The following is a 17,809-nucleotide window of genomic DNA, read 5'->3' as shown; positions in this document are numbered from 1 at the left end:
TGCAAGAATTTAAAAATAAGTATTTAGCTCCCTAGCTACATCATTAAAGCTATTACGACAAGCCAGACCATCCGGAAGGGAAGACCAACAAAATGCAAGCAGTTTTAGTCATGGCCACACACGCAATGTTCTGTTCTTGATTGACTTTAAATTGTGATGCATTTATAAATTGCGGCCTTTGGATCAACGCCATAAACCGTTCTGAGTTTAATTTCATATAAAATATAAGTAATCCTTCTACTTACTGTTAACAAGTTTCGAAACAACTTGGACAAAGAAAAACAAACCTTTTCTTGAAGATAAATTCACGTGGGCTGCAGTGACATTTAAGCATATTAAACGAGACAATATTACAAAGCTTTAAATTAACATAACAAAAGAATCTCGATTAATATTTTTTATGGCAGTCAAATCTTCAGAGACAACAAAGAAACCGAGACAAGATAAGTTTTGCTCGATCAGTGTTATTTTTGTCTTGATGGTACCAAACACACAGGTTGTGTTATATCAAACCTAGGTTGGATGTTCGAGCCGAAGTTCCCCCGCGAAGTTGAGAGTAAGAAAAAAACTTCTCCCATACATAAAACTAGCCATAGTTACCACTAATGCGCCCCGAATTACTAATAACGATTTCAAACATTCAAATTTAGAACGGGATTTAAAATTAAAACGGAAAATGGTGGACGTTTGAAATCTATAAAAACTGCAGTGTTAGAACTTATTATTTTCGTTATTTTCACATTTGGCTAAGGCTCTATCTATAAAGTTAGATCTTGATTAAATATATGTACACTTTAAACGCCTCTAGGCTTCTTGTTGTGTAATTTCACGTAATCATTGCTTTTGATTTTTGGTTAAAATTCGTTCAAAAGACTTACGCATACATTTTTGACTTATCAAATCTCCAAAAATTCTTGTGCTGTAATAAAAAAATTGTGTCTGAAAGCTATTCTGCTGAAACATTTTCCGCCAAATATGACGAATATGATAGAAATGCAGTACGGAATTGCATAGAGGCTTGTGAATAAGCTTATTGCCCAGGGGAAAATTTTTAAATAAAAAGCCCTGCGACTTGAAGATTTCCGTCATTAGCCTAAAAGATTCTGAAATTTGAAGTAGACTTTAAAACGGAGAACAATGGGGTATATAAACACATCATAAGTATCCTAATTCTCAATTATTATTGTAATTAACGTAAAATACAACTTGATAAATAAAAAATAATTTTTTTTTTACATATATATAGTATATATTCTAAAACAATAGTTAAAACTTTAACTGGATTTTTTTATAACTGATCTCGAAAATTCCAGGATGCAGGATTGCTATGTATGAACTTCACGATTCGAATATATATAATAACTTCTGAACAATTTCAATTTCAATGAATTATTACTCTGTTAAGTTACCAATAAAATCCTTAAAAATTTCTCTCGTTGAAGATTTTTCGAAAATGCTGATGGTGCATGGTTTGATAACAAATGATCTGAAAAAGAAAGTATATTTAAAATTGAGAAAGAAGAATACAATTTTACCAGAACTGAATTAATACTAGGTTGTTTAATTATTGTCTACTTATCTGATTTAAAGTTAGAATTTATTAAAAAGATACAAATCAATGCCATGTGATACACAAAAGGTATACTATATAAATAAAAATATATAAATTTAGTCAAGCTGGCTTTGATATCATTGTTAAACAAGTATAATATTAAGCAGGCGATACAAGATTTTCAAACCTGTGGACAATACAGGACTTATTTTGTTGAAATCGATTTATTGAATTTTACAAATTTGATTGTTTATTATCGAGGAAATTGATTGGTCATTGTTTTCGAATTGAATTCAACAAATTGATACAAAAAAGGGTAGACACTCAAATAATAAATTTGTCAGATTTGATAAATCAACAACATCATTTATAATTTCAAGAAAAAACATAAAAAAGGGAAGAAAACAAAGAAACCTGTAACATACTGTGGGTAGCGTCTGGTTGTACTGCAAGGGCTAACTATGTTATGTTATTGGTTAATTTATCAGTTCAACTTGACTGTTCCGTGCAATGAACAACAATATTTTTTCATGATTCAACAAATATCTTTTTATATATATTCTTGCGGTCGGATTCGTGGCAACCAATCACGGGCAGCCATTATGAAATGGGGTACAAATGCCGTAATTAATGTTTTTGTGGTGAAATCTTCATAAATACAATACTGGATTTTTCAAGGAATTCTTTTTTTTTTTAGTCAAATCTTTAATATGTTTTAGATACTGCTTAATTTTTGCCATTTTGCGACATTTTAACGACGTTTTACTTGTAAATTCTGTTTAAGTAAGGTTGCTACTTTGAAGGTTTGACCGTGAAAAGTCCACTTTGTTCTCCATCGGATAGCAACGAAGGAGAACATTCTGACCGCAAGAATACATGATAGCAGCCTCACAAAGGTTCCTTTAGAAGTTATTTTACTCACCCAAAACGCCTATACTTTTTACAGTGTATGTGGCTTATCAGCACCCTTGTTGATAAAATTACACAGGGCAGGATAAAAGTTTTTTGTTGCCTCTGAAAAAAGGGACTCTAATGAAAGCACTATTTTGTGCAGTTCTAGCTTGATAGCTGTAGTACAAGTGAGAGTAGTTTTACGACTATTAACTTATAAAATGCAAGAATTTAAAAATAAGTATTTAGCTCCCTAGCTACATCATTAAAGCTATTACGACAAGCCAGACCATCGGGAAGGGAAGACCAACAAAATGCAAGCAGTTTTAGTCATGGCCATACACGGAATGTTCTGTTCTTGATTGACTTTAAATTGTGATGCATTTATAAATTGCGGCCTTTGGATCAACGCCATAAACCGTTCTGAGTTTAATTTCATATAAAATATAAGTAATCCTTCTACTTACTGTTAACAAGTTTCGAAACAACTTGGACAAAGAAAAACAAACCTTTTCTTGAAGATAAATTCACGTGGGCTGCAGTGACATTTAAGCATATTAAACGAGACAATATTACAAAGCTTTAAATTAACATAACAAAAGAATCTCGATTAATATTTTTTATGGCAGTCAAATCTTCAGAGGCAACAAAGAAACCGAGACAAGATAAGTTTTGCTCGATCAGTGTTATTTTTGTCTTGATGGTACCAAACACACAGGTTGTGTTATATCAAACCTAGGTTGGATGTTCGAGCCGAAGTTCCCCCGCGAAGTTGAGAGTAAGAAAAAAACTTCTCCCATACATAAAACTAGCCATAGTTACCACTAATGCGCCCCGAATTACAAATAACGATTTCAAACATTCAAATTTAGAACGGGATTTAAAATTAAAATGGAAAATGGTGGACGTTTGAAATCTATAAAAACTGCAGTGTTAGAACTTATTATTTTCGTTATTTTCACATTTGGCTAAGGCTCTATCTATAAAGTTAGATCTTGATTAAATATATGTACACTTTAAACGCCTCTAGCCTTCTTGTTGTGTAATTTCACGTAATCATTGCTTTTGATTTTTGGTTAAAATTCGTTTTAAAGACTTACGCATACATTTTTGACTTATCAAATCTCCAAAAATTCTTGTGCTGTAATAACAAATTGTGTCTGAAAGCTATTCTGCTGAAACATTTTCCGCCAAATATGACGAATATGATAGAAATGCAGTACGGAATTGCATAGAGGCTTGTGAATAAGCTTATTGCCCAGGGGAAAATTTTTAAATAAAAAGCCCTGCGACTTGAAGATTTCCGTCATTAGCCTAAAAGATTCTGAAATTTGAAGTAGACTTTAAAACGGAGAACAATGGGGTATATAAACACATCATAAGTATCCTAATTCTCAATTATTATTGTAATTAACGTAAAATACAACTTGATAAATAAAAAATAATTTTTTTTTCACATATATATAGTATATATTCTAAAACAATAGTTAAAACTTTAACTGGATTTTTTTATAACTGATCTCGAAAATTCCAAGATGCAGGATTGCTATGTATGAACTTCACGATTCGAATATATATAATAACTTCTGAACAATTTCAATTTCAATGAATTATTACTCTGTTAAGTTACCAATAAAATCCGTAAAAATTTCTCTCGTTGAAGATTTTTCGAAACTGCTGATGGTGCATGGTTTCATAACAAATGATCTGAAAAAGAAAGTATATTTAAAATTGAGAAAGAAGAATACTATTTACCAGAACTGAATTAATACTAGGTTGTTTAATTATTGTCTACTTATCTGATTTAAAGTTAGAATTTATTAAAAAGATACAAATCAATGCCATGTGATACACAAAAGATATACTATATAAATAAAAATATATATATAAATTTAGTCAAGCTGGCTTTGATATCATTGTTAAACAAGTATAATATTAAGCAGGCGATACAAGATTTTCAAACCTGTGGACAATACAGGACTTATTTTGTTGAAATCGATTTATTGAATTTTACAAATTTGATTGTTTATTATCGAGGAAATTGATTGGTCATTGTTTTCGAATTGAATTGAACAAGTTGATACAAAAAAGGGTAGACACTCAATTAATAAATTTGTCAGATTTGATAAATCAACAACATCATTTATAATTTCAAGAAAAAACATAAAAAAGGGAAGAAAACAAAGAAACCTGTAACATACTGTGGGTAGCGTCTGGTTGTACTGCAAGGGCTAACTATGTTATGTTATTGGTTAATTTATCAGTTCAACTTGACTGTTCCGTGCAATGAACAACAATATTTTTTCATGATTCAACAAATATCTTTTTATATATATTCTTGCGGTCGGATTCGTGGCAACCAATCACGGGCAGCCATTATGAAATGGGGTACAAATGCCGTAATTAATGTTTTTGTGGTGAAATCTTCATAAATACAATACTGGATTTTTCAAGGAATTCTTTTTTTTTTAGTCAAATCTTTAATATGTTTTAGATACTGCTTAATTTTTGCCATTTTGCGACATTTTAACGACGTTTTACTTGTAAATTCTGTTTAAGTAAGGTTGCTACTTTGAAGGTTTGACCGTGAAAAGTCCACTTTGTTCTCCATCGGATAGCAACGAAGGAGAACATTCTGACCGCAAGAATACATGATAGCAGCCTCACAAAGGTTCCTTTAGAAGTTATTTTACTCACCCAAAACGCCTATACTTTTTACAGTGTATGTGGCTTATCAGCACCCTTGTTGATAAAATTACACAGGGCAGGATAAAAGTTTTTTGTTGCTTCTGAAAAAAGGGACTCTAATGAAAGCACTATTTTGTGCAGTTCTAGCTTGATAGCTGTAGTACAAGTGAGAGTAGTTTTACGACTATTAACTTATAAAATGCAAGAATTTAAAAATAAGTATTTAGCTCCCTAGCTACATCATTAAAGCTATTACGACAAGCCAGACCATCGGGAAGGGAAGACCAACAAAATGCAAGCAGTTTTAGTCATGGCCATACACGGAATGTTCTGTTCTTGATTGACTTTAAATTGTGATGCATTTATAAATTGCGGCCTTTGGATCAACGCCATAAACCGTTCTGAGTTTAATTTCATATAAAATATAAGTAATCCTTCTACTTACTGTTAACAAGTTTCGAAACAACTTGGACAAAGAAAAACATACCTTTTCTTGAAGATAAATTCACGTGGGCTGCAGTGACATTTAAGCATATTAAACGAGACAATATTACAAAGCTTTAAATTAACATAACAAAAGAATCTCGATTAATATTTTTTATGGCAGTCAAATCTTCAGAGGCAACAAAGAAACCGAGACAAGATAAGTTTTGCTCGATCAGTGTTATTTTTGTCTTGATGGTACCAAACACACAGGTTGTGTTATATCAAACCTAGGTTGGATGTTCGAGCCGAAGTTCCCCCGCGAAGTTGAGAGTAAGAAAAAAACTTCTCCCATACATAAAACTAGCCATAGTTACCACTAATGCGCCCCGAATTACAAATAACGATTTCAAACATTCAAATTTAGAACGGGATTTAAAATTAAAATGGAAAATGGTGGACGTTTGAAATCTATAAAAACTGCAGTGTTAGAACTTATTATTTTCGTTATTTTCACATTTGGCTAAGGCTCTATCTATAAAGTTAGATCTTGATTAAATATATGTACACTTTAAACGCCTCTAGCCTTCTTGTTGTGTAATTTCACGTAATCATTGCTTTTGATTTTTGGTTAAAATTCGTTTTAAAGACTTACGCATACATTTTTGACTTATCAAATCTCCAAAAATTCTTGTGCTGTAATAACAAATTGTGTCTGAAAGCTATTCTGCTGAAACATTTTCCGCCAAATATGACGAATATGATAGAAATGCAGTACGGAATTGCATAGAGGCTTGTGAATAAGCTTATTGCCCAGGGGAAAATTTTTAAATAAAAAGCCCTGCGACTTGAAGATTTCCGTCATTAGCCTAAAAGATTCTGAAATTTGAAGTAGACTTTAAAACGGAGAACAATGGGGTATATAAACACATCATAAGTATCCTAATTCTCAATTATTATTGTAATTAACGTAAAATACAACTTGATAAATAAAAAATAATTTTTTTTTCACATATATATAGTATATATTCTAAAACAATAGTTAAAACTTTAACTGGATTTTTTTATAACTGATCTCGAAAATTCCAGGATGCAGGATTGCTATGTATGAACTTCACGATTCGAATATATATAATAACTTCTGAACAATTTCAATTTCAATGAATTATTACTCTGTTAAGTTACCAATAAAATCCGTAAAAATTTCTCTCGTTGAAGATTTTTCGAAACTGCTGATGGTGCATGGTTTCATAACAAATGATCTGAAAAAGAAAGTATATTTAAAATTGAGAAAGAAGAATACTATTTACCAGAACTGAATTAATACTAGGTTGTTTAATTATTGTCTACTTATCTGATTTAAAGTTAGAATTTATTAAAAAGATACAAATCAATGCCATGTGATACACAAAAGATATACTATATAAATAAAAATATATATATAAATTTAGTCAAGCTGGCTTTGATATCATTGTTAAACAAGTATAATATTAAGCAGGCGATACAAGATTTTCAAACCTGTGGACAATACAGGACTTATTTTGTTGAAATCGATTTATTGAATTTTACAAATTTGATTGTTTATTATCGAGGAAATTGATTGGTCATTGTTTTCGAATTGAATTGAACAAGTTGATACAAAAAAGGGTAGACACTCAATTAATAAATTTGTCAGATTTGATAAATCAACAACATCATTTATAATTTCAAGAAAAAACATAAAAAAGGGAAGAAAACAAAGAAACCTGTAACATACTGTGGGTAGCGTCTAGTTGTACTGCAAGGGCTAACTATGTTATGTTATTGGTTAATTTATCAGTTCAACTTGACTGTTCCGTGCAATGAACAACAATATTTTTTCATGATTCAACAAATATCTTTTTATATATATTCTTGCGGTCGGATTCGTGTCAACCAATCACGGGCAGCCATTATGAAATGGGGTACAAATGCCGTACTTAATGTTTTTGTGGTGAAATCTTCATAAATACAATACTGGATTTTTCAAGGAATTCTTTTTTTTTTAGTCAAATCTTTAATATGTTTTAGATACTGCTTAATTTTTGCCATTTTGCGACATTTTAACGACGTTTTACTTGTAAATTCTGTTTAAGTAAGGTTGCTACTTTGAAGGTTTGACCGTGAAAAGGCCACTTTGTTCTCCATCGGATAGCAACGAAGGAGAACATTCTGACCGCAAGAATACATGATAGCAGCCTCACAAAGGTTCCTTTAGAAGTTATTTTACTCACCCAAAACGCCTATACTTTTTACGGTGTATGTGGCTTATCAGCACCCTCGTTGATAAAATTACACAGGGCAGGATAAAAGTTTTTTGTTGCTTCTGAAAAAAGGGACTCTAATGAAAGCACTATTTTGTGCAGTTCTAGCTTGATAGCTGTAGTACAAGTGAGAGTAGTTTTACAACTATTACCTTATAAAATGCAAGAATTTAAAAATAAGTATTTAGCTCCCTAGCTACATCATTAAAGCTATTACGACAAGCCAGACCATCGGGAAGGGAAGACCAACAAAATGCAAGCAGTTTTAGTCATGGCCATGTTCTGTTCTTGATTGACTTTAAATTGTGATGCATTTATAAATTGCGGCCTTTGGATCAACGCCATACACCGTTCTGAGTTTAATTTCATATAAAATATAAGTAATCCTTCTACTTACTGTTAACAATTTTCGAAACAACTTGGACAAAGAAAAACAATCCTTTTCTTGAAGATAAATTCACGTGGGCTGCAGTGACATTTAAGCATATTAAACGAGACAATATTACAAAGCTTTAAATTAACATAACAAAAGAATCTCGATTAATATTTTTTATGGCAGTCAAATCTCCAGAGACAACAAAGAAACCGAGATAAGATAAGTTTTGCTCGATCAGTGTTATTTTTGTCTTGATGGTACCAAACACACAGGTTGTGTTATATCAAACCTAGGTTGGATGTTCGAGTAGACAGGATACCTGTCTCTCTTTTCTGCTCTCGCGCTGTCCTGCTTTTTTAACCCTGCTTTTTTTAGCGCGCTATCGCTGAAAAGAGAGACAGGACTAACCTACCGTAGGAATGCAACTGCTACTTTCTGATTGGCTAATTTTTGCAGGGCAGTTGCGCAACAATTTTGTTGATCCGTGGCCGTATCAACTAAACTAATAAAGAAAGCTACACCCTTTTAATTATATTATAGTGAGGCTGATGATTAAAATTATGGATTTAATTTATTTCATTGAACATGGCGACTGTTTCGGATGTTTCAAAAGTCATCTCAAACATTTTAGTTCCACTTTCTTTTTCAATTAAACCCAAACAATTAGAAGCTGTGGTAAATATTTTAAATGGAGTCGATACCTTGTGTATTTTTCCAACGTGTTATGGTAAAAGTTTAATCTACCAACTTTTACCAAGTGTGTGTTTGGAGTTAAATATAGCACCTTCACCACTTGTTTTAGTCGTTTCTCCTCTTATTTCTTTAATCCAAGATCAAGTTTCATCTGCAAATTCGTTAAGTGCGTTAGGATTAAAGGCTTCCAAACTAGATTGCGATGATTATGGGGATATTATATCTGGCAATTTCAATATTTTGATTGGCACACCTGAATCTTGGCTTAATAATGCCAGGTGGAGACAGTTTCTCTCATCTAAATTTGTACTGGACAATGCTGTTTGCCTTGTTGTGGATGAAGTACACAAAGTGTCATGGTATGGTGTTTTTATTATTGGTGCCCCAAAGCTGCAAAGAAAGCATTTTCAGAATGTATGTTTTGTATAATAACATCCTCCATCATAATATGATGCTAGATATAACTAAATCTGACCCCATGATATTCCTCTATGCATCTTTAGTTTTTAGGGAGAGAAAAGAGAGTGTAGTTTAATGCAAAACAGCATGAACTTTACTGTACATGCAGATGCAGGCTCATTTTCTGCCACTCTCTGTAAAAGATGAAAACGTTTTCCATTTTTTGAACCAAGTTTTATTTTATAGCTTTATAATGTTTATATATCCTTATCTTAGGGGTGCCTCACCAATGAGCAATGAGGACAAGCCATTCAGAGAAGCATTTGGTAGAATCAGTGAAATGCGGTCTATCTGTTGTCAAGATTTACCTATTCTTGCCCTCAGTGCCACTGTGGATGTTGATTTGACCCAGCTTGTTATCGGAACTTGCGGCGAGGCAAACATATAATTTTGTTATGAATTTACTGACCTCCAATTTTCCGTTTTCGTTTATCGTTTGTGGCACATATTCTTTCTGTATATGACGTAAGATCTTGGTAATTCCAGATGCCGTGTTTTCCGACTCCAACAACAGTCCAAGACTAACAACCTCTGATTTTTTCGACATTTCATCGACGAATGGATGTGCTATATGTTTCTGCGTATGTTTCTTGAAAGATTCAAACGCTGGTATGAAGGATACGATAGTTCTTGTTACCAAGTGCTTGAAATTATCTGCCAACATCACGAGCGTGTGGTTATCTGGTAGAACACTTGCACGCCTGTAATCTTCAAAACTTTTAGGATCTAAATCAATCAATCATGATATACCCAAACATAATTATAAAATTTAAGCCAATTCCATTTATTGCATTTGACATAAAATTAAATAATTTGAAAATGACCTTGAGAGGGGTGCACGCGATCTTTAACAGCTATGTAATGAAACCAGTGATGACTCCTATTGGGATTGTTGATTCCTTGGTGTCTGACGTTAACTTCGTAGTCTAGATTATCGCCAATAATCTGCCAACATACAATATATATGCAGCTTATATTTGAAATGCAACGTTTCTGAATTACTAGAGAAAAAAGTATTACCTGGTACCCAACACTCTCCGGATCATTGGATTCTATCATATTTTTCCAACCTTTAACGTCTTGGTCATAATTACAGGCTAATTTCTTGTTTTTGTTCAATGCAGTTTGATAACTATTGGTTACACCAAGGGCATTGAACCATTTAAACGCCCGCTTCTTAGCACCAGCGGCAATGAACAGCTGGTCATTGCGATGCGAGACTATACAGGCTCTGCTTTTATGATATCTTGCTTTGAACAGGATTCCGAAACACGCCACTTGTTGTCCAATATATACCCTGTAAAATATTAAGCGTATAGAACATATTCGTAACATTTTGTTGCTCTCCGTATCTCTTGGAGAGTCATCGATCTTACCCTTTCCCTCCAGCTACTACACCTCTTATGGCAGCCGACAGGATTGGGCAAAGTTCTTCCATCCTCTCTAAGAATTTCGCGTCGTTAAAATTGACTAAAGCATCGACAGAGACGTCTGTCATTAAATTGTCACGCTCAACTCTTGCCATTTCCTGTTTGCACTCGTTTTCAACTACGATATTTAAGGAATCTAGTTCTGAAGCATTCTATGAAAAAAACTAGTGTATATAGTATCAACGATACAAAGAAAAGAATAACACAAAAAAATCGCTCATGAATTACCTGATCGTCAGCAATTTTACATTTTCGTTTAAATCTACAGTTTTTCCACCTCAATCTGAGTTCTTCTGCTTTCTCCAGTACTCCTATTCCTCTATAGCACTTGTCACACACCGATCCATTTACACACTCTTTTTTTTCCTGTCGTCATTATTAACACTATCAATATCACGATTAAGGAGTTGGAAGCCAATTTTGTGCAGCCTCTGCAACTCCATAGGCCACAAGAGATGTCTACTTTCCTTTCAGTTTTTATATTCTTTCAAACAAAGACGACATGAAGTCATACTTCTTTCAACTCCAGACACAAGGGTTTTTTTATATCGTAGTGTTGTTTTTTGTACATGTGCGCTCCATGTGTTTTCTTAAATTTCCCGCTTGAACTTTAAAGACATTAGTCCACTCACTCGCGGTGGTTAAAACCTTATTACAGTATACAGTTGTATATTTTTTTCAAACTTTTAATCACAGAAGGAGAGTGCTGTGAGGAAAAATAATCTATCAAGATTTCGAGATGTGGATGCTTTTTCCATGCTTAACACGAATAAGATACTATTCCTTCTTGTTTAGAAAAGACAACCAAGCAACTGTAAACAACGTTCTATCTAAATGTCATCGCTTAAAAGGTGTTTTAAATGGCGATTGATCAAGCAGGCAGCTGCATGTGCGTTGACTGATATTTTTCAATAAATGTGAGTTTGGTGGGATACTTTTAAATGTTCAAACATATTAAAAATTATTATGCGGTAACTCCATTATTCTTTTTTAGTATTTAAGCCATTTCTAGCGATTTTATTTGACTAAAGCTAGAATTTTTTGTCTTTTAGTCGCAGCTATAGCTAGCTAGCTACCTTAAGCTAATCAATGTTTGTTTTTAATCCGCCATGTTTTAAAGTGACTTCCAAAATAATTATGCGAATATTTAAGAACAATACTGTGAAATTTAAGTGGCTAATATTTTTGATTTTGAAATCAGTTGTCAGTTTGAATGTTAACTGTCAAGGTAGGTTATTCTAAACTCTCTTTTTTCTCTTCTCTATCAAAAATATCAAAAAGGGAAAAATGATGAGTTTAGTTTACTAGACTAATGTTCGAGCCGAAGTTCCCCCGCGAAGTTGAGAGTAAGAAAAAAACTTCTCCCATACACAAAACAAACACTATATACCCGCGGTCCACTAAATGTGCGCCCCTTCGGCGGGGCGCAACAAACACTATATACCCGCGGTCCACTAAATGTGCGCCCCTTCGGCGGGGCGCAACAAACACTATATACCCGCGGTCCACTAAATGTGCGCCCCTTCGGCGGGGCGCAATAAATATATATATTAATTCTTATCTTTACACGATTAGTGTCTCTAGTTTAATAAATTACTTCTTTGCAAAGTTTTTATAACGATTTTCAGGCGAAAGATATAAGGGTTACAGAATTTGTACTCGAAGGTGTAATCAAACAAGAGAAAGGGACTTTTCATTAGGGCGGTCTTCAGGATCTCCTTTTAGAACAGGGGTAAAGGTGCAGAGCCCTTTTTGCTCCGTCCCGTGCAAGTTTTGATAAAAAAGTCGTGAATCCATAGGGTGATCTCCACTTGTTGTAATAGTTCCCGAGCAAAAGAAATTTCTAACATGGACATGCGCATTAAAAAAACTTTACGGCATTACAAGAAAATTTCATTTTATTTCATGGATAGACCTTTTCATAAATGATTGCGTAACTTTGCTTCGTTGCACGGAAACGAGGCAAGCGGTGCTTAAAATTCTTTACTAATTGCTTCCAATATGATTCTTTGTTTACGCTAACAACAGATTCAAAATGCTGCGGAGATACATTATTATGAGGGCGATATTTACATAAAAACGAGTTAACTCCTTAATAAAAGGCTTTATCTCTATAAAGTTACGCATCTTTTGACATTAATAAGCGCTGGCATTCTGAGTTTGAAGACAAGATCTGTGGAAGTGTTGGTTTTGTGACAAGCTTTATTTCAGAAATATTATATCTAAAATTTGTAAAAAACAGTTATTTTAATAGCTAAATCTCAGCTCAATATGGATTTTAAAAAACACGAGTTGGAGATACCAGATTTTGATGATTATTTCAAAAACAACATGGTTGGTAAGTAACCTTAAACTTTTAAGCTAGCTAGCAAGAGAAATTTACGTTTTAATGGAAAAAAGTGATTGTTAGGAAAACGAAAACTATAAAAAATGTATATATATAGGTTTTTTAAATTTATGTAGATATGGATGCCATTACTCTCACAGAAGATGATATTGACAACCCATATGTAAAATTAAATGTTACAATGCTTTCAAAATATCCTATGGAACATTTAAAACAGTGGTTAGTATTTAGAGGAGACACTCTACGTGGTATTCACACACTAAAAGATGCCCAAGTTAGGTAAGTGATATTAAATTGTAGAGAGAAGCTGAACAGAATTATGGCTTTATTATATTGCAAACACAAATCTAGAAACATAAGAAAAGTGGAATGTTGGTAATTACAATTTCACAACAGAAGTCAGAGCAACCTCAATAAACTTGGATTTTATAATATTTTCATAGAAAATTATTTTACATGCTTTTTTACCATCATATGTGTATGTAGCTATTTATATATAATATATATTCTAAAAAAATATTTTCCTAAATTCAAGATTTTGTATGCATAAAAAGCAACACATTTGTATTCAATGTATTTTTCTTCACTTTAGAGTATGGAACTACTTTGAGAATAAAAACAATCAGAAGATTGTTGATCCAACACCTGATAAGCTTTGGATTAGGAAAAAAGCAATGGAGCTAGGAAAAATTTTAAAACCGCTTTGGAAAGAAGGCTCACTACCTGAAGCACCCTCAGCAATACAAAATGATATGAAAAATCCATTGGACCTCACTGGCTGGTCAAAGTCTTTGCAAGGTGTACCTGTCTTTACCGTTACGCAAATGACAGACTATCACACAAAAGTAAACAATACATTTGTTGAAAAGGCTAAAACAATTAAAAAACATTTTGCAAGAGGTGAACAATTTGTAGAAGAAAAATACATTGATACCAGCACAATATATGTCAAACAAGACAATAATATATTTTGTATAAAAGGTATAGCTGCTGCAAGTTTAAAAAAAATGAATAGATGGGTGTTTATTGTACTTAACAAAATTAATGGTGAAGTTGTATTTGCACATTGTCAATGTCCAGCCGGAAAAACCGGCACATGTTCGCATTGCTATGCCGTTATGAAACTGTTAGCTAAATGGGTAGTTGATGAATTGCGTATGATTCCAGAGCCTAAAGCATGCACATCAATGCCATGTGTTTGGAATGTACCGCAGGCAAGAGAATATATGCAAAAGCCACCTGTCTCAGAACTAACCATTAAATCACCAGATTCAAAAAGGAATGCCACAAATACTGAAGGAGCTTCTAAAAAAGGAATTACATCTTCATTGTACGAGCCAAGATCTGAACATAACAGAGACACACGTAGTGACAGTTTGAGAATTTTGCTTGACAACGTCACTAATTTTCATGGCAAAGCACATGCACCAAAAATTATGAACACAAATCCTCAGCTATACACGCAAACACAATTTGGGCCGGTGCCATTTGGATCTATTCTGAGCTACCAATGTGCCTTAATGCCACCAGATTTTAAAGTTTACTGTAACATTAAGGAGGATGGAAACAAGGGCGACCGGGTTTTGTTTTCAGATTTTACTGACCACTTTTTTAAACAAAATGACAATGTTATCGATAATTATGCCAATGAAATTCATTTAGTTGAGCAAAAAAAGCTAATGTTACTACAAAATTTAAAAGAGCAGGCAGCTGATGCAATCAGCATCGAAAAAAATACACGAGACCAAGCTAACAATCCAAATTGGTTCAAGTATAGAGAAAACAGATTTACTGCCTCACTGTGCAACAAACTTGGAAACAGTGGACCCAAAACAGAAAGAGGCTTAAAAACTTTAGCACGAAATATAGTGCATGGTTGTGTACCACAACAGTTTTTAAAAGTTAAATTTGAGTATGGACGATATCATGAACCCATAGCCATTGCACATTATGAAAGATACATGAAGATTGCAGGTTTCCAAGTTGTTGTGGAAAATAATGGTTTAACAATAGATCAAAATAATTATGTGCTTGGAGCTACACCAGATGGAAGAGTTAACTGCAATGGCTTTTATGGCATCCTTGAGGTAAAATGCAGTCACTTGTACAGAGACATAGATCCAAAGTTAGTGTGTTCTGTGGCGAAAAACCCTTGCATTCTCTATGACAGCAATACAGAAAATATCAAAATAAATAAAGATCACACATATTACAATCAGATACAAATGCAATTGGCTATCACATGTCAAACATGGTGTGATTTTATTTTTTATACCTCAAAAGGTCTTGTAATCGACAGAGTGCCATTTGACATGAAATACTGGCAAGAACTACAAAAAAACATTTTACGGTTTTACTTTACATATATGCTACCACAAATCATAGAGAAAGATCAGGACAAATTGATGTAAAATAAGACCTGTATATATTTGTAATGTATATATATCACTCTTTTTGTAAATATTTTTGATTTAAAACATTGCTTCAGTCTAAAGTTGTTTGTTTACTTTAAAATAGGGTCTTGAAAATTTGTGAGAATACCACATACCGAAATAATTTGATTCAGGGAGTTCAACATGTTTACTGGAATAACTCGATCGAATATTCGAAAACATTTGAGTCGTTGAATCATTCTTTCCACATGAATTCTTTCTGATGCTATTTGTTGACTTTTGACTACTTCAGACTCTGAAAATTGCTCGCGTCCTTTCAAAAATGATGGCATAATTAATTCCACACCAAGAGGTTTTACATAGTCCTCTATCAAAAAACCTCGATCAGCCATAATAGCATCTCCTGCCTGCCAAAGTTCTGGAAATAATAAACCACTTTTGACAACAATATCTTTATCTGAGATGCTACCGGGGTAGGCACTCGATATAAATGTGAAACCTCCACCAGGAGCAATGCCAACAAGTACTTTAACGGTGGTGTGACTTTTGTATTCTGAGTACATCATTTTGTGTAAATATAAAGATGAAGGCACTGCAATTTTAAACTCTACACAATCTATAATGCATCGTACGTTTGCAAATCTTTCTTTCATACTAGCTGGCATATTTTCTTGAACTTGACTGCGGGAAGGCCAAATGCATATTGTTCCGAGCTTAACATACATATAATTTACCCACGTTTGAAAAGTATTTGTTACAGTACCTTCAGACACTTCAAACAAATATGATAAATGGCAAACATCAAAGTTTCTTCGCATTCTAACAAGGGTCAATAAAAAACTTTCAAGAGGGGACAGCGTACGTGGTCTACCTCTATCACTAAAACCTTTGACATCTTGATTATTGTAAAGAATAACATTTTCTCCATTTTGTCCTGGGTTTAAAAAAATTAATAATTCTTTAAACACTTCGATGTTTGGTATGCCAGTGTAATGTTTACATGATGCATCAGATGACAAAACATTTTCGACAAATTTTATTTTAACTGTAGAAATTTTTTCCATGAGTTTGTGTTTCAACATTTCTATCTCTTTACACAAACTCTTTTTTTCTTCTGTAAGCTTTTCAACTTCTTTTGACAAAAAAATTGCGTCTGGTTCCTCCCTCATAATAAAGTCTGGCTCAGCTACAAATTCAGTGGAATCATCCCCTATATCAGTCTCATCAGGAATTAGAGTGGATGTTTCTCTAAATTTTTTTCGAGGAGATGGTCTGTTAACAGGAGCTTTTCTTTTGCTAAAATCCTCCACATTTTCAAATAGTGTAGGTTTGGCTCCATCTCTCAATCTGCGGCGTGTCCCTCCAGGGGCTTTTATTATATCACTTTTTGCAAAGTGTTTTTCGCACAGCACAGTATGGCTGGTTACTCTAAAGTTGTCTTGTCCATCAATACGTTTAATTCGGCTGCACCACACTTTCCTTGTTCCTGAATCTTTCGGAAATTTAAAAAAACTTATGGTTGAAGATATTAATTCATTTTCAAATTCAACCAGGCTACGATTATTGCATCCCCAGGCAGCACTGTTCCGTACGAAATTGACCCGTTGTACGAGGTTGGTCACTTTTCGCGCTTGTACGAAGATGGGCATTTTTGTACGAAAATGGGCATTACAATTGCTGTACAAAAATTAGGCAACGAATAATTTGGTTTAGAAATGAATATCTAAACATTGTTAATTACATTCAGTAAACATGATAATATCTTAAATATTCTCTGAACGTTAATTTTTGACAATTATCTGATGATTGTACCAACATCGTACAACTTAAATAACTGTGTACGAGGTTGGGCCTACTTCACTTCTTCTACTTAACTTGAATTTTTTTTATCCATACCAACTTCGTACAACTTAAATAACTGTGTACGAGATTGGGCCAACGTCACTTCTTCTACTTAAGTTGAATTTTTTTTAACCATACCAACTTCGTACAACTTAAATAACTGTGTACGAGGTTGGGCCTACTTCACTTCTTCTACTTAACTTGAATTTTTTTTATCCATACCAACTTCGTACAACTTAAATAACTGTGTACGAGATTGGGCCAACGTCACTTCTTCTACTTAAGTTGAATTTTTTTTTAACCATACCAACTTCGTACAACTTAAAAAACTGTGTACGAGGTTAGGCCTACTTCACTTCTTCTACTTAAACTTGAATTTCTTGATCCATACCAACTTCGTACAACTTAAAAAACTGTGTACGAGGTTGGGCCT

At 33.4% G+C, this 17,809-nt stretch overlaps 4 protein-coding genes across 7 annotated transcripts; 2 read left to right on the top strand and 2 right to left on the bottom strand.

Moving 5' to 3' along the window:
* Positions 1 to 1,162: 1,162 nt before the first annotated feature.
* Positions 1,163 to 11,827, bottom strand: LOC130625446 (uncharacterized). Of its 4 annotated transcripts, none has more exons than XM_057440547.1 (4): positions 10,189 to 11,827; positions 8,234 to 10,090; positions 2,911 to 6,816; positions 1,163 to 1,486 (listed from the first exon to the last, which is right to left on the bottom strand). In XM_057440547.1, the coding sequence occupies exons 1-2, from the start codon at positions 10,697 to 10,699 to the stop codon at positions 9,669 to 9,671; spliced, it is 933 nt and encodes a 310-aa protein (XP_057296530.1). In that variant the 5' UTR covers positions 10,700 to 11,827; the 3' UTR covers positions 1,163 to 1,486; positions 2,911 to 6,816; positions 8,234 to 9,668. The 4 variants fall into 4 exon arrangements, with proteins under 4 accessions (XP_057296530.1, XP_057296531.1, XP_057296528.1 ...); XM_057440548.1 differs by having other exon boundaries at positions 1,163 to 6,816; positions 10,189 to 10,309; positions 10,385 to 11,827; XM_057440545.1 differs by having other exon boundaries at positions 1,163 to 6,816.
* Positions 8,798 to 9,334, top strand: LOC130625116 (putative ATP-dependent DNA helicase Q1). Its single transcript, XM_057440189.1, has one exon. The coding sequence runs from the start codon at positions 8,798 to 8,800 to the stop codon at positions 9,332 to 9,334; it is 537 nt and encodes a 178-aa protein (XP_057296172.1).
* A 1,163-nt stretch (positions 11,828 to 12,990) lies between the features above and the next one.
* LOC130625444 (uncharacterized) lies at positions 12,991 to 15,635 on the top strand. The gene is made up of 3 exons (XM_057440543.1): positions 12,991 to 13,132; positions 13,258 to 13,420; positions 13,734 to 15,635. The coding sequence occupies exons 1-3, from the start codon at positions 13,066 to 13,068 to the stop codon at positions 15,550 to 15,552; spliced, it is 2,049 nt and encodes a 682-aa protein (XP_057296526.1). The 5' UTR covers positions 12,991 to 13,065; the 3' UTR covers positions 15,553 to 15,635.
* Positions 15,636 to 15,644: 9 nt separating this feature from the next.
* On the bottom strand, positions 15,645 to 17,183 carry LOC130625115 (uncharacterized). The gene is made up of 2 exons (XM_057440188.1): positions 16,686 to 17,183; positions 15,645 to 16,622 (listed from the first exon to the last, which is right to left on the bottom strand). Exons 1-2 carry the CDS (start codon positions 17,181 to 17,183, stop codon positions 15,645 to 15,647), a joined length of 1,476 nt encoding a protein of 491 aa, XP_057296171.1.
* Positions 17,184 to 17,809: the final 626 nt, after the last annotated feature.

Source organism: Hydractinia symbiolongicarpus, chromosome 14 (genome assembly GCF_029227915.1).
Source record: "Hydractinia symbiolongicarpus strain clone_291-10 chromosome 14, HSymV2.1, whole genome shotgun sequence".
NCBI classification, from domain to species: domain Eukaryota; kingdom Metazoa; phylum Cnidaria; class Hydrozoa; order Anthoathecata; family Hydractiniidae; genus Hydractinia; species Hydractinia symbiolongicarpus.
Note: the sequence above shows the minus strand (reverse complement) of the source record. Positions and strands in the feature narration are given on the sequence as shown.

Bases quoted from the DNA above. Each gene is read 5' to 3' on its own strand.
- LOC130625446 (XM_057440546.1), bottom strand. From the start codon at position 10,699: ATGTTACGAATATGTTCTATACGCTTAATATTTTACAGGGTATATATT. The intron at 10,091-10,188 runs GTCATTTTCAAA...TGATTGATTTAG, and splicing joins TCGCGTGCACCCCTCTCAAG to ATCCTAAAAGTTTTGAAGAT.
- LOC130625444 (XM_057440543.1), top strand. From the start codon at position 13,066: ATGGATTTTAAAAAACACGAGTTGGAGATACCAGATTTTGATGATTAT. The intron at 13,133-13,257 runs GTAAGTAACCTT...AAATTTATGTAG, and splicing joins TTTCAAAAACAACATGGTTG to ATATGGATGCCATTACTCTC. The intron at 13,421-13,733 runs GTAAGTGATATT...TCTTCACTTTAG, and splicing joins CTAAAAGATGCCCAAGTTAG to AGTATGGAACTACTTTGAGA.
- LOC130625116 (XM_057440189.1), top strand. From the start codon at position 8,798: ATGGCGACTGTTTCGGATGTTTCAAAAGTCATCTCAAACATTTTAGTT.
- LOC130625115 (XM_057440188.1), bottom strand. From the start codon at position 17,183: ATGCCCATCTTCGTACAAGCGCGAAAAGTGACCAACCTCGTACAACGG. The intron at 16,623-16,685 runs GCAATTTTTTTG...TTGTGTAAAGAG, and splicing joins TTATGAGGGAGGAACCAGAC to ATAGAAATGTTGAAACACAA.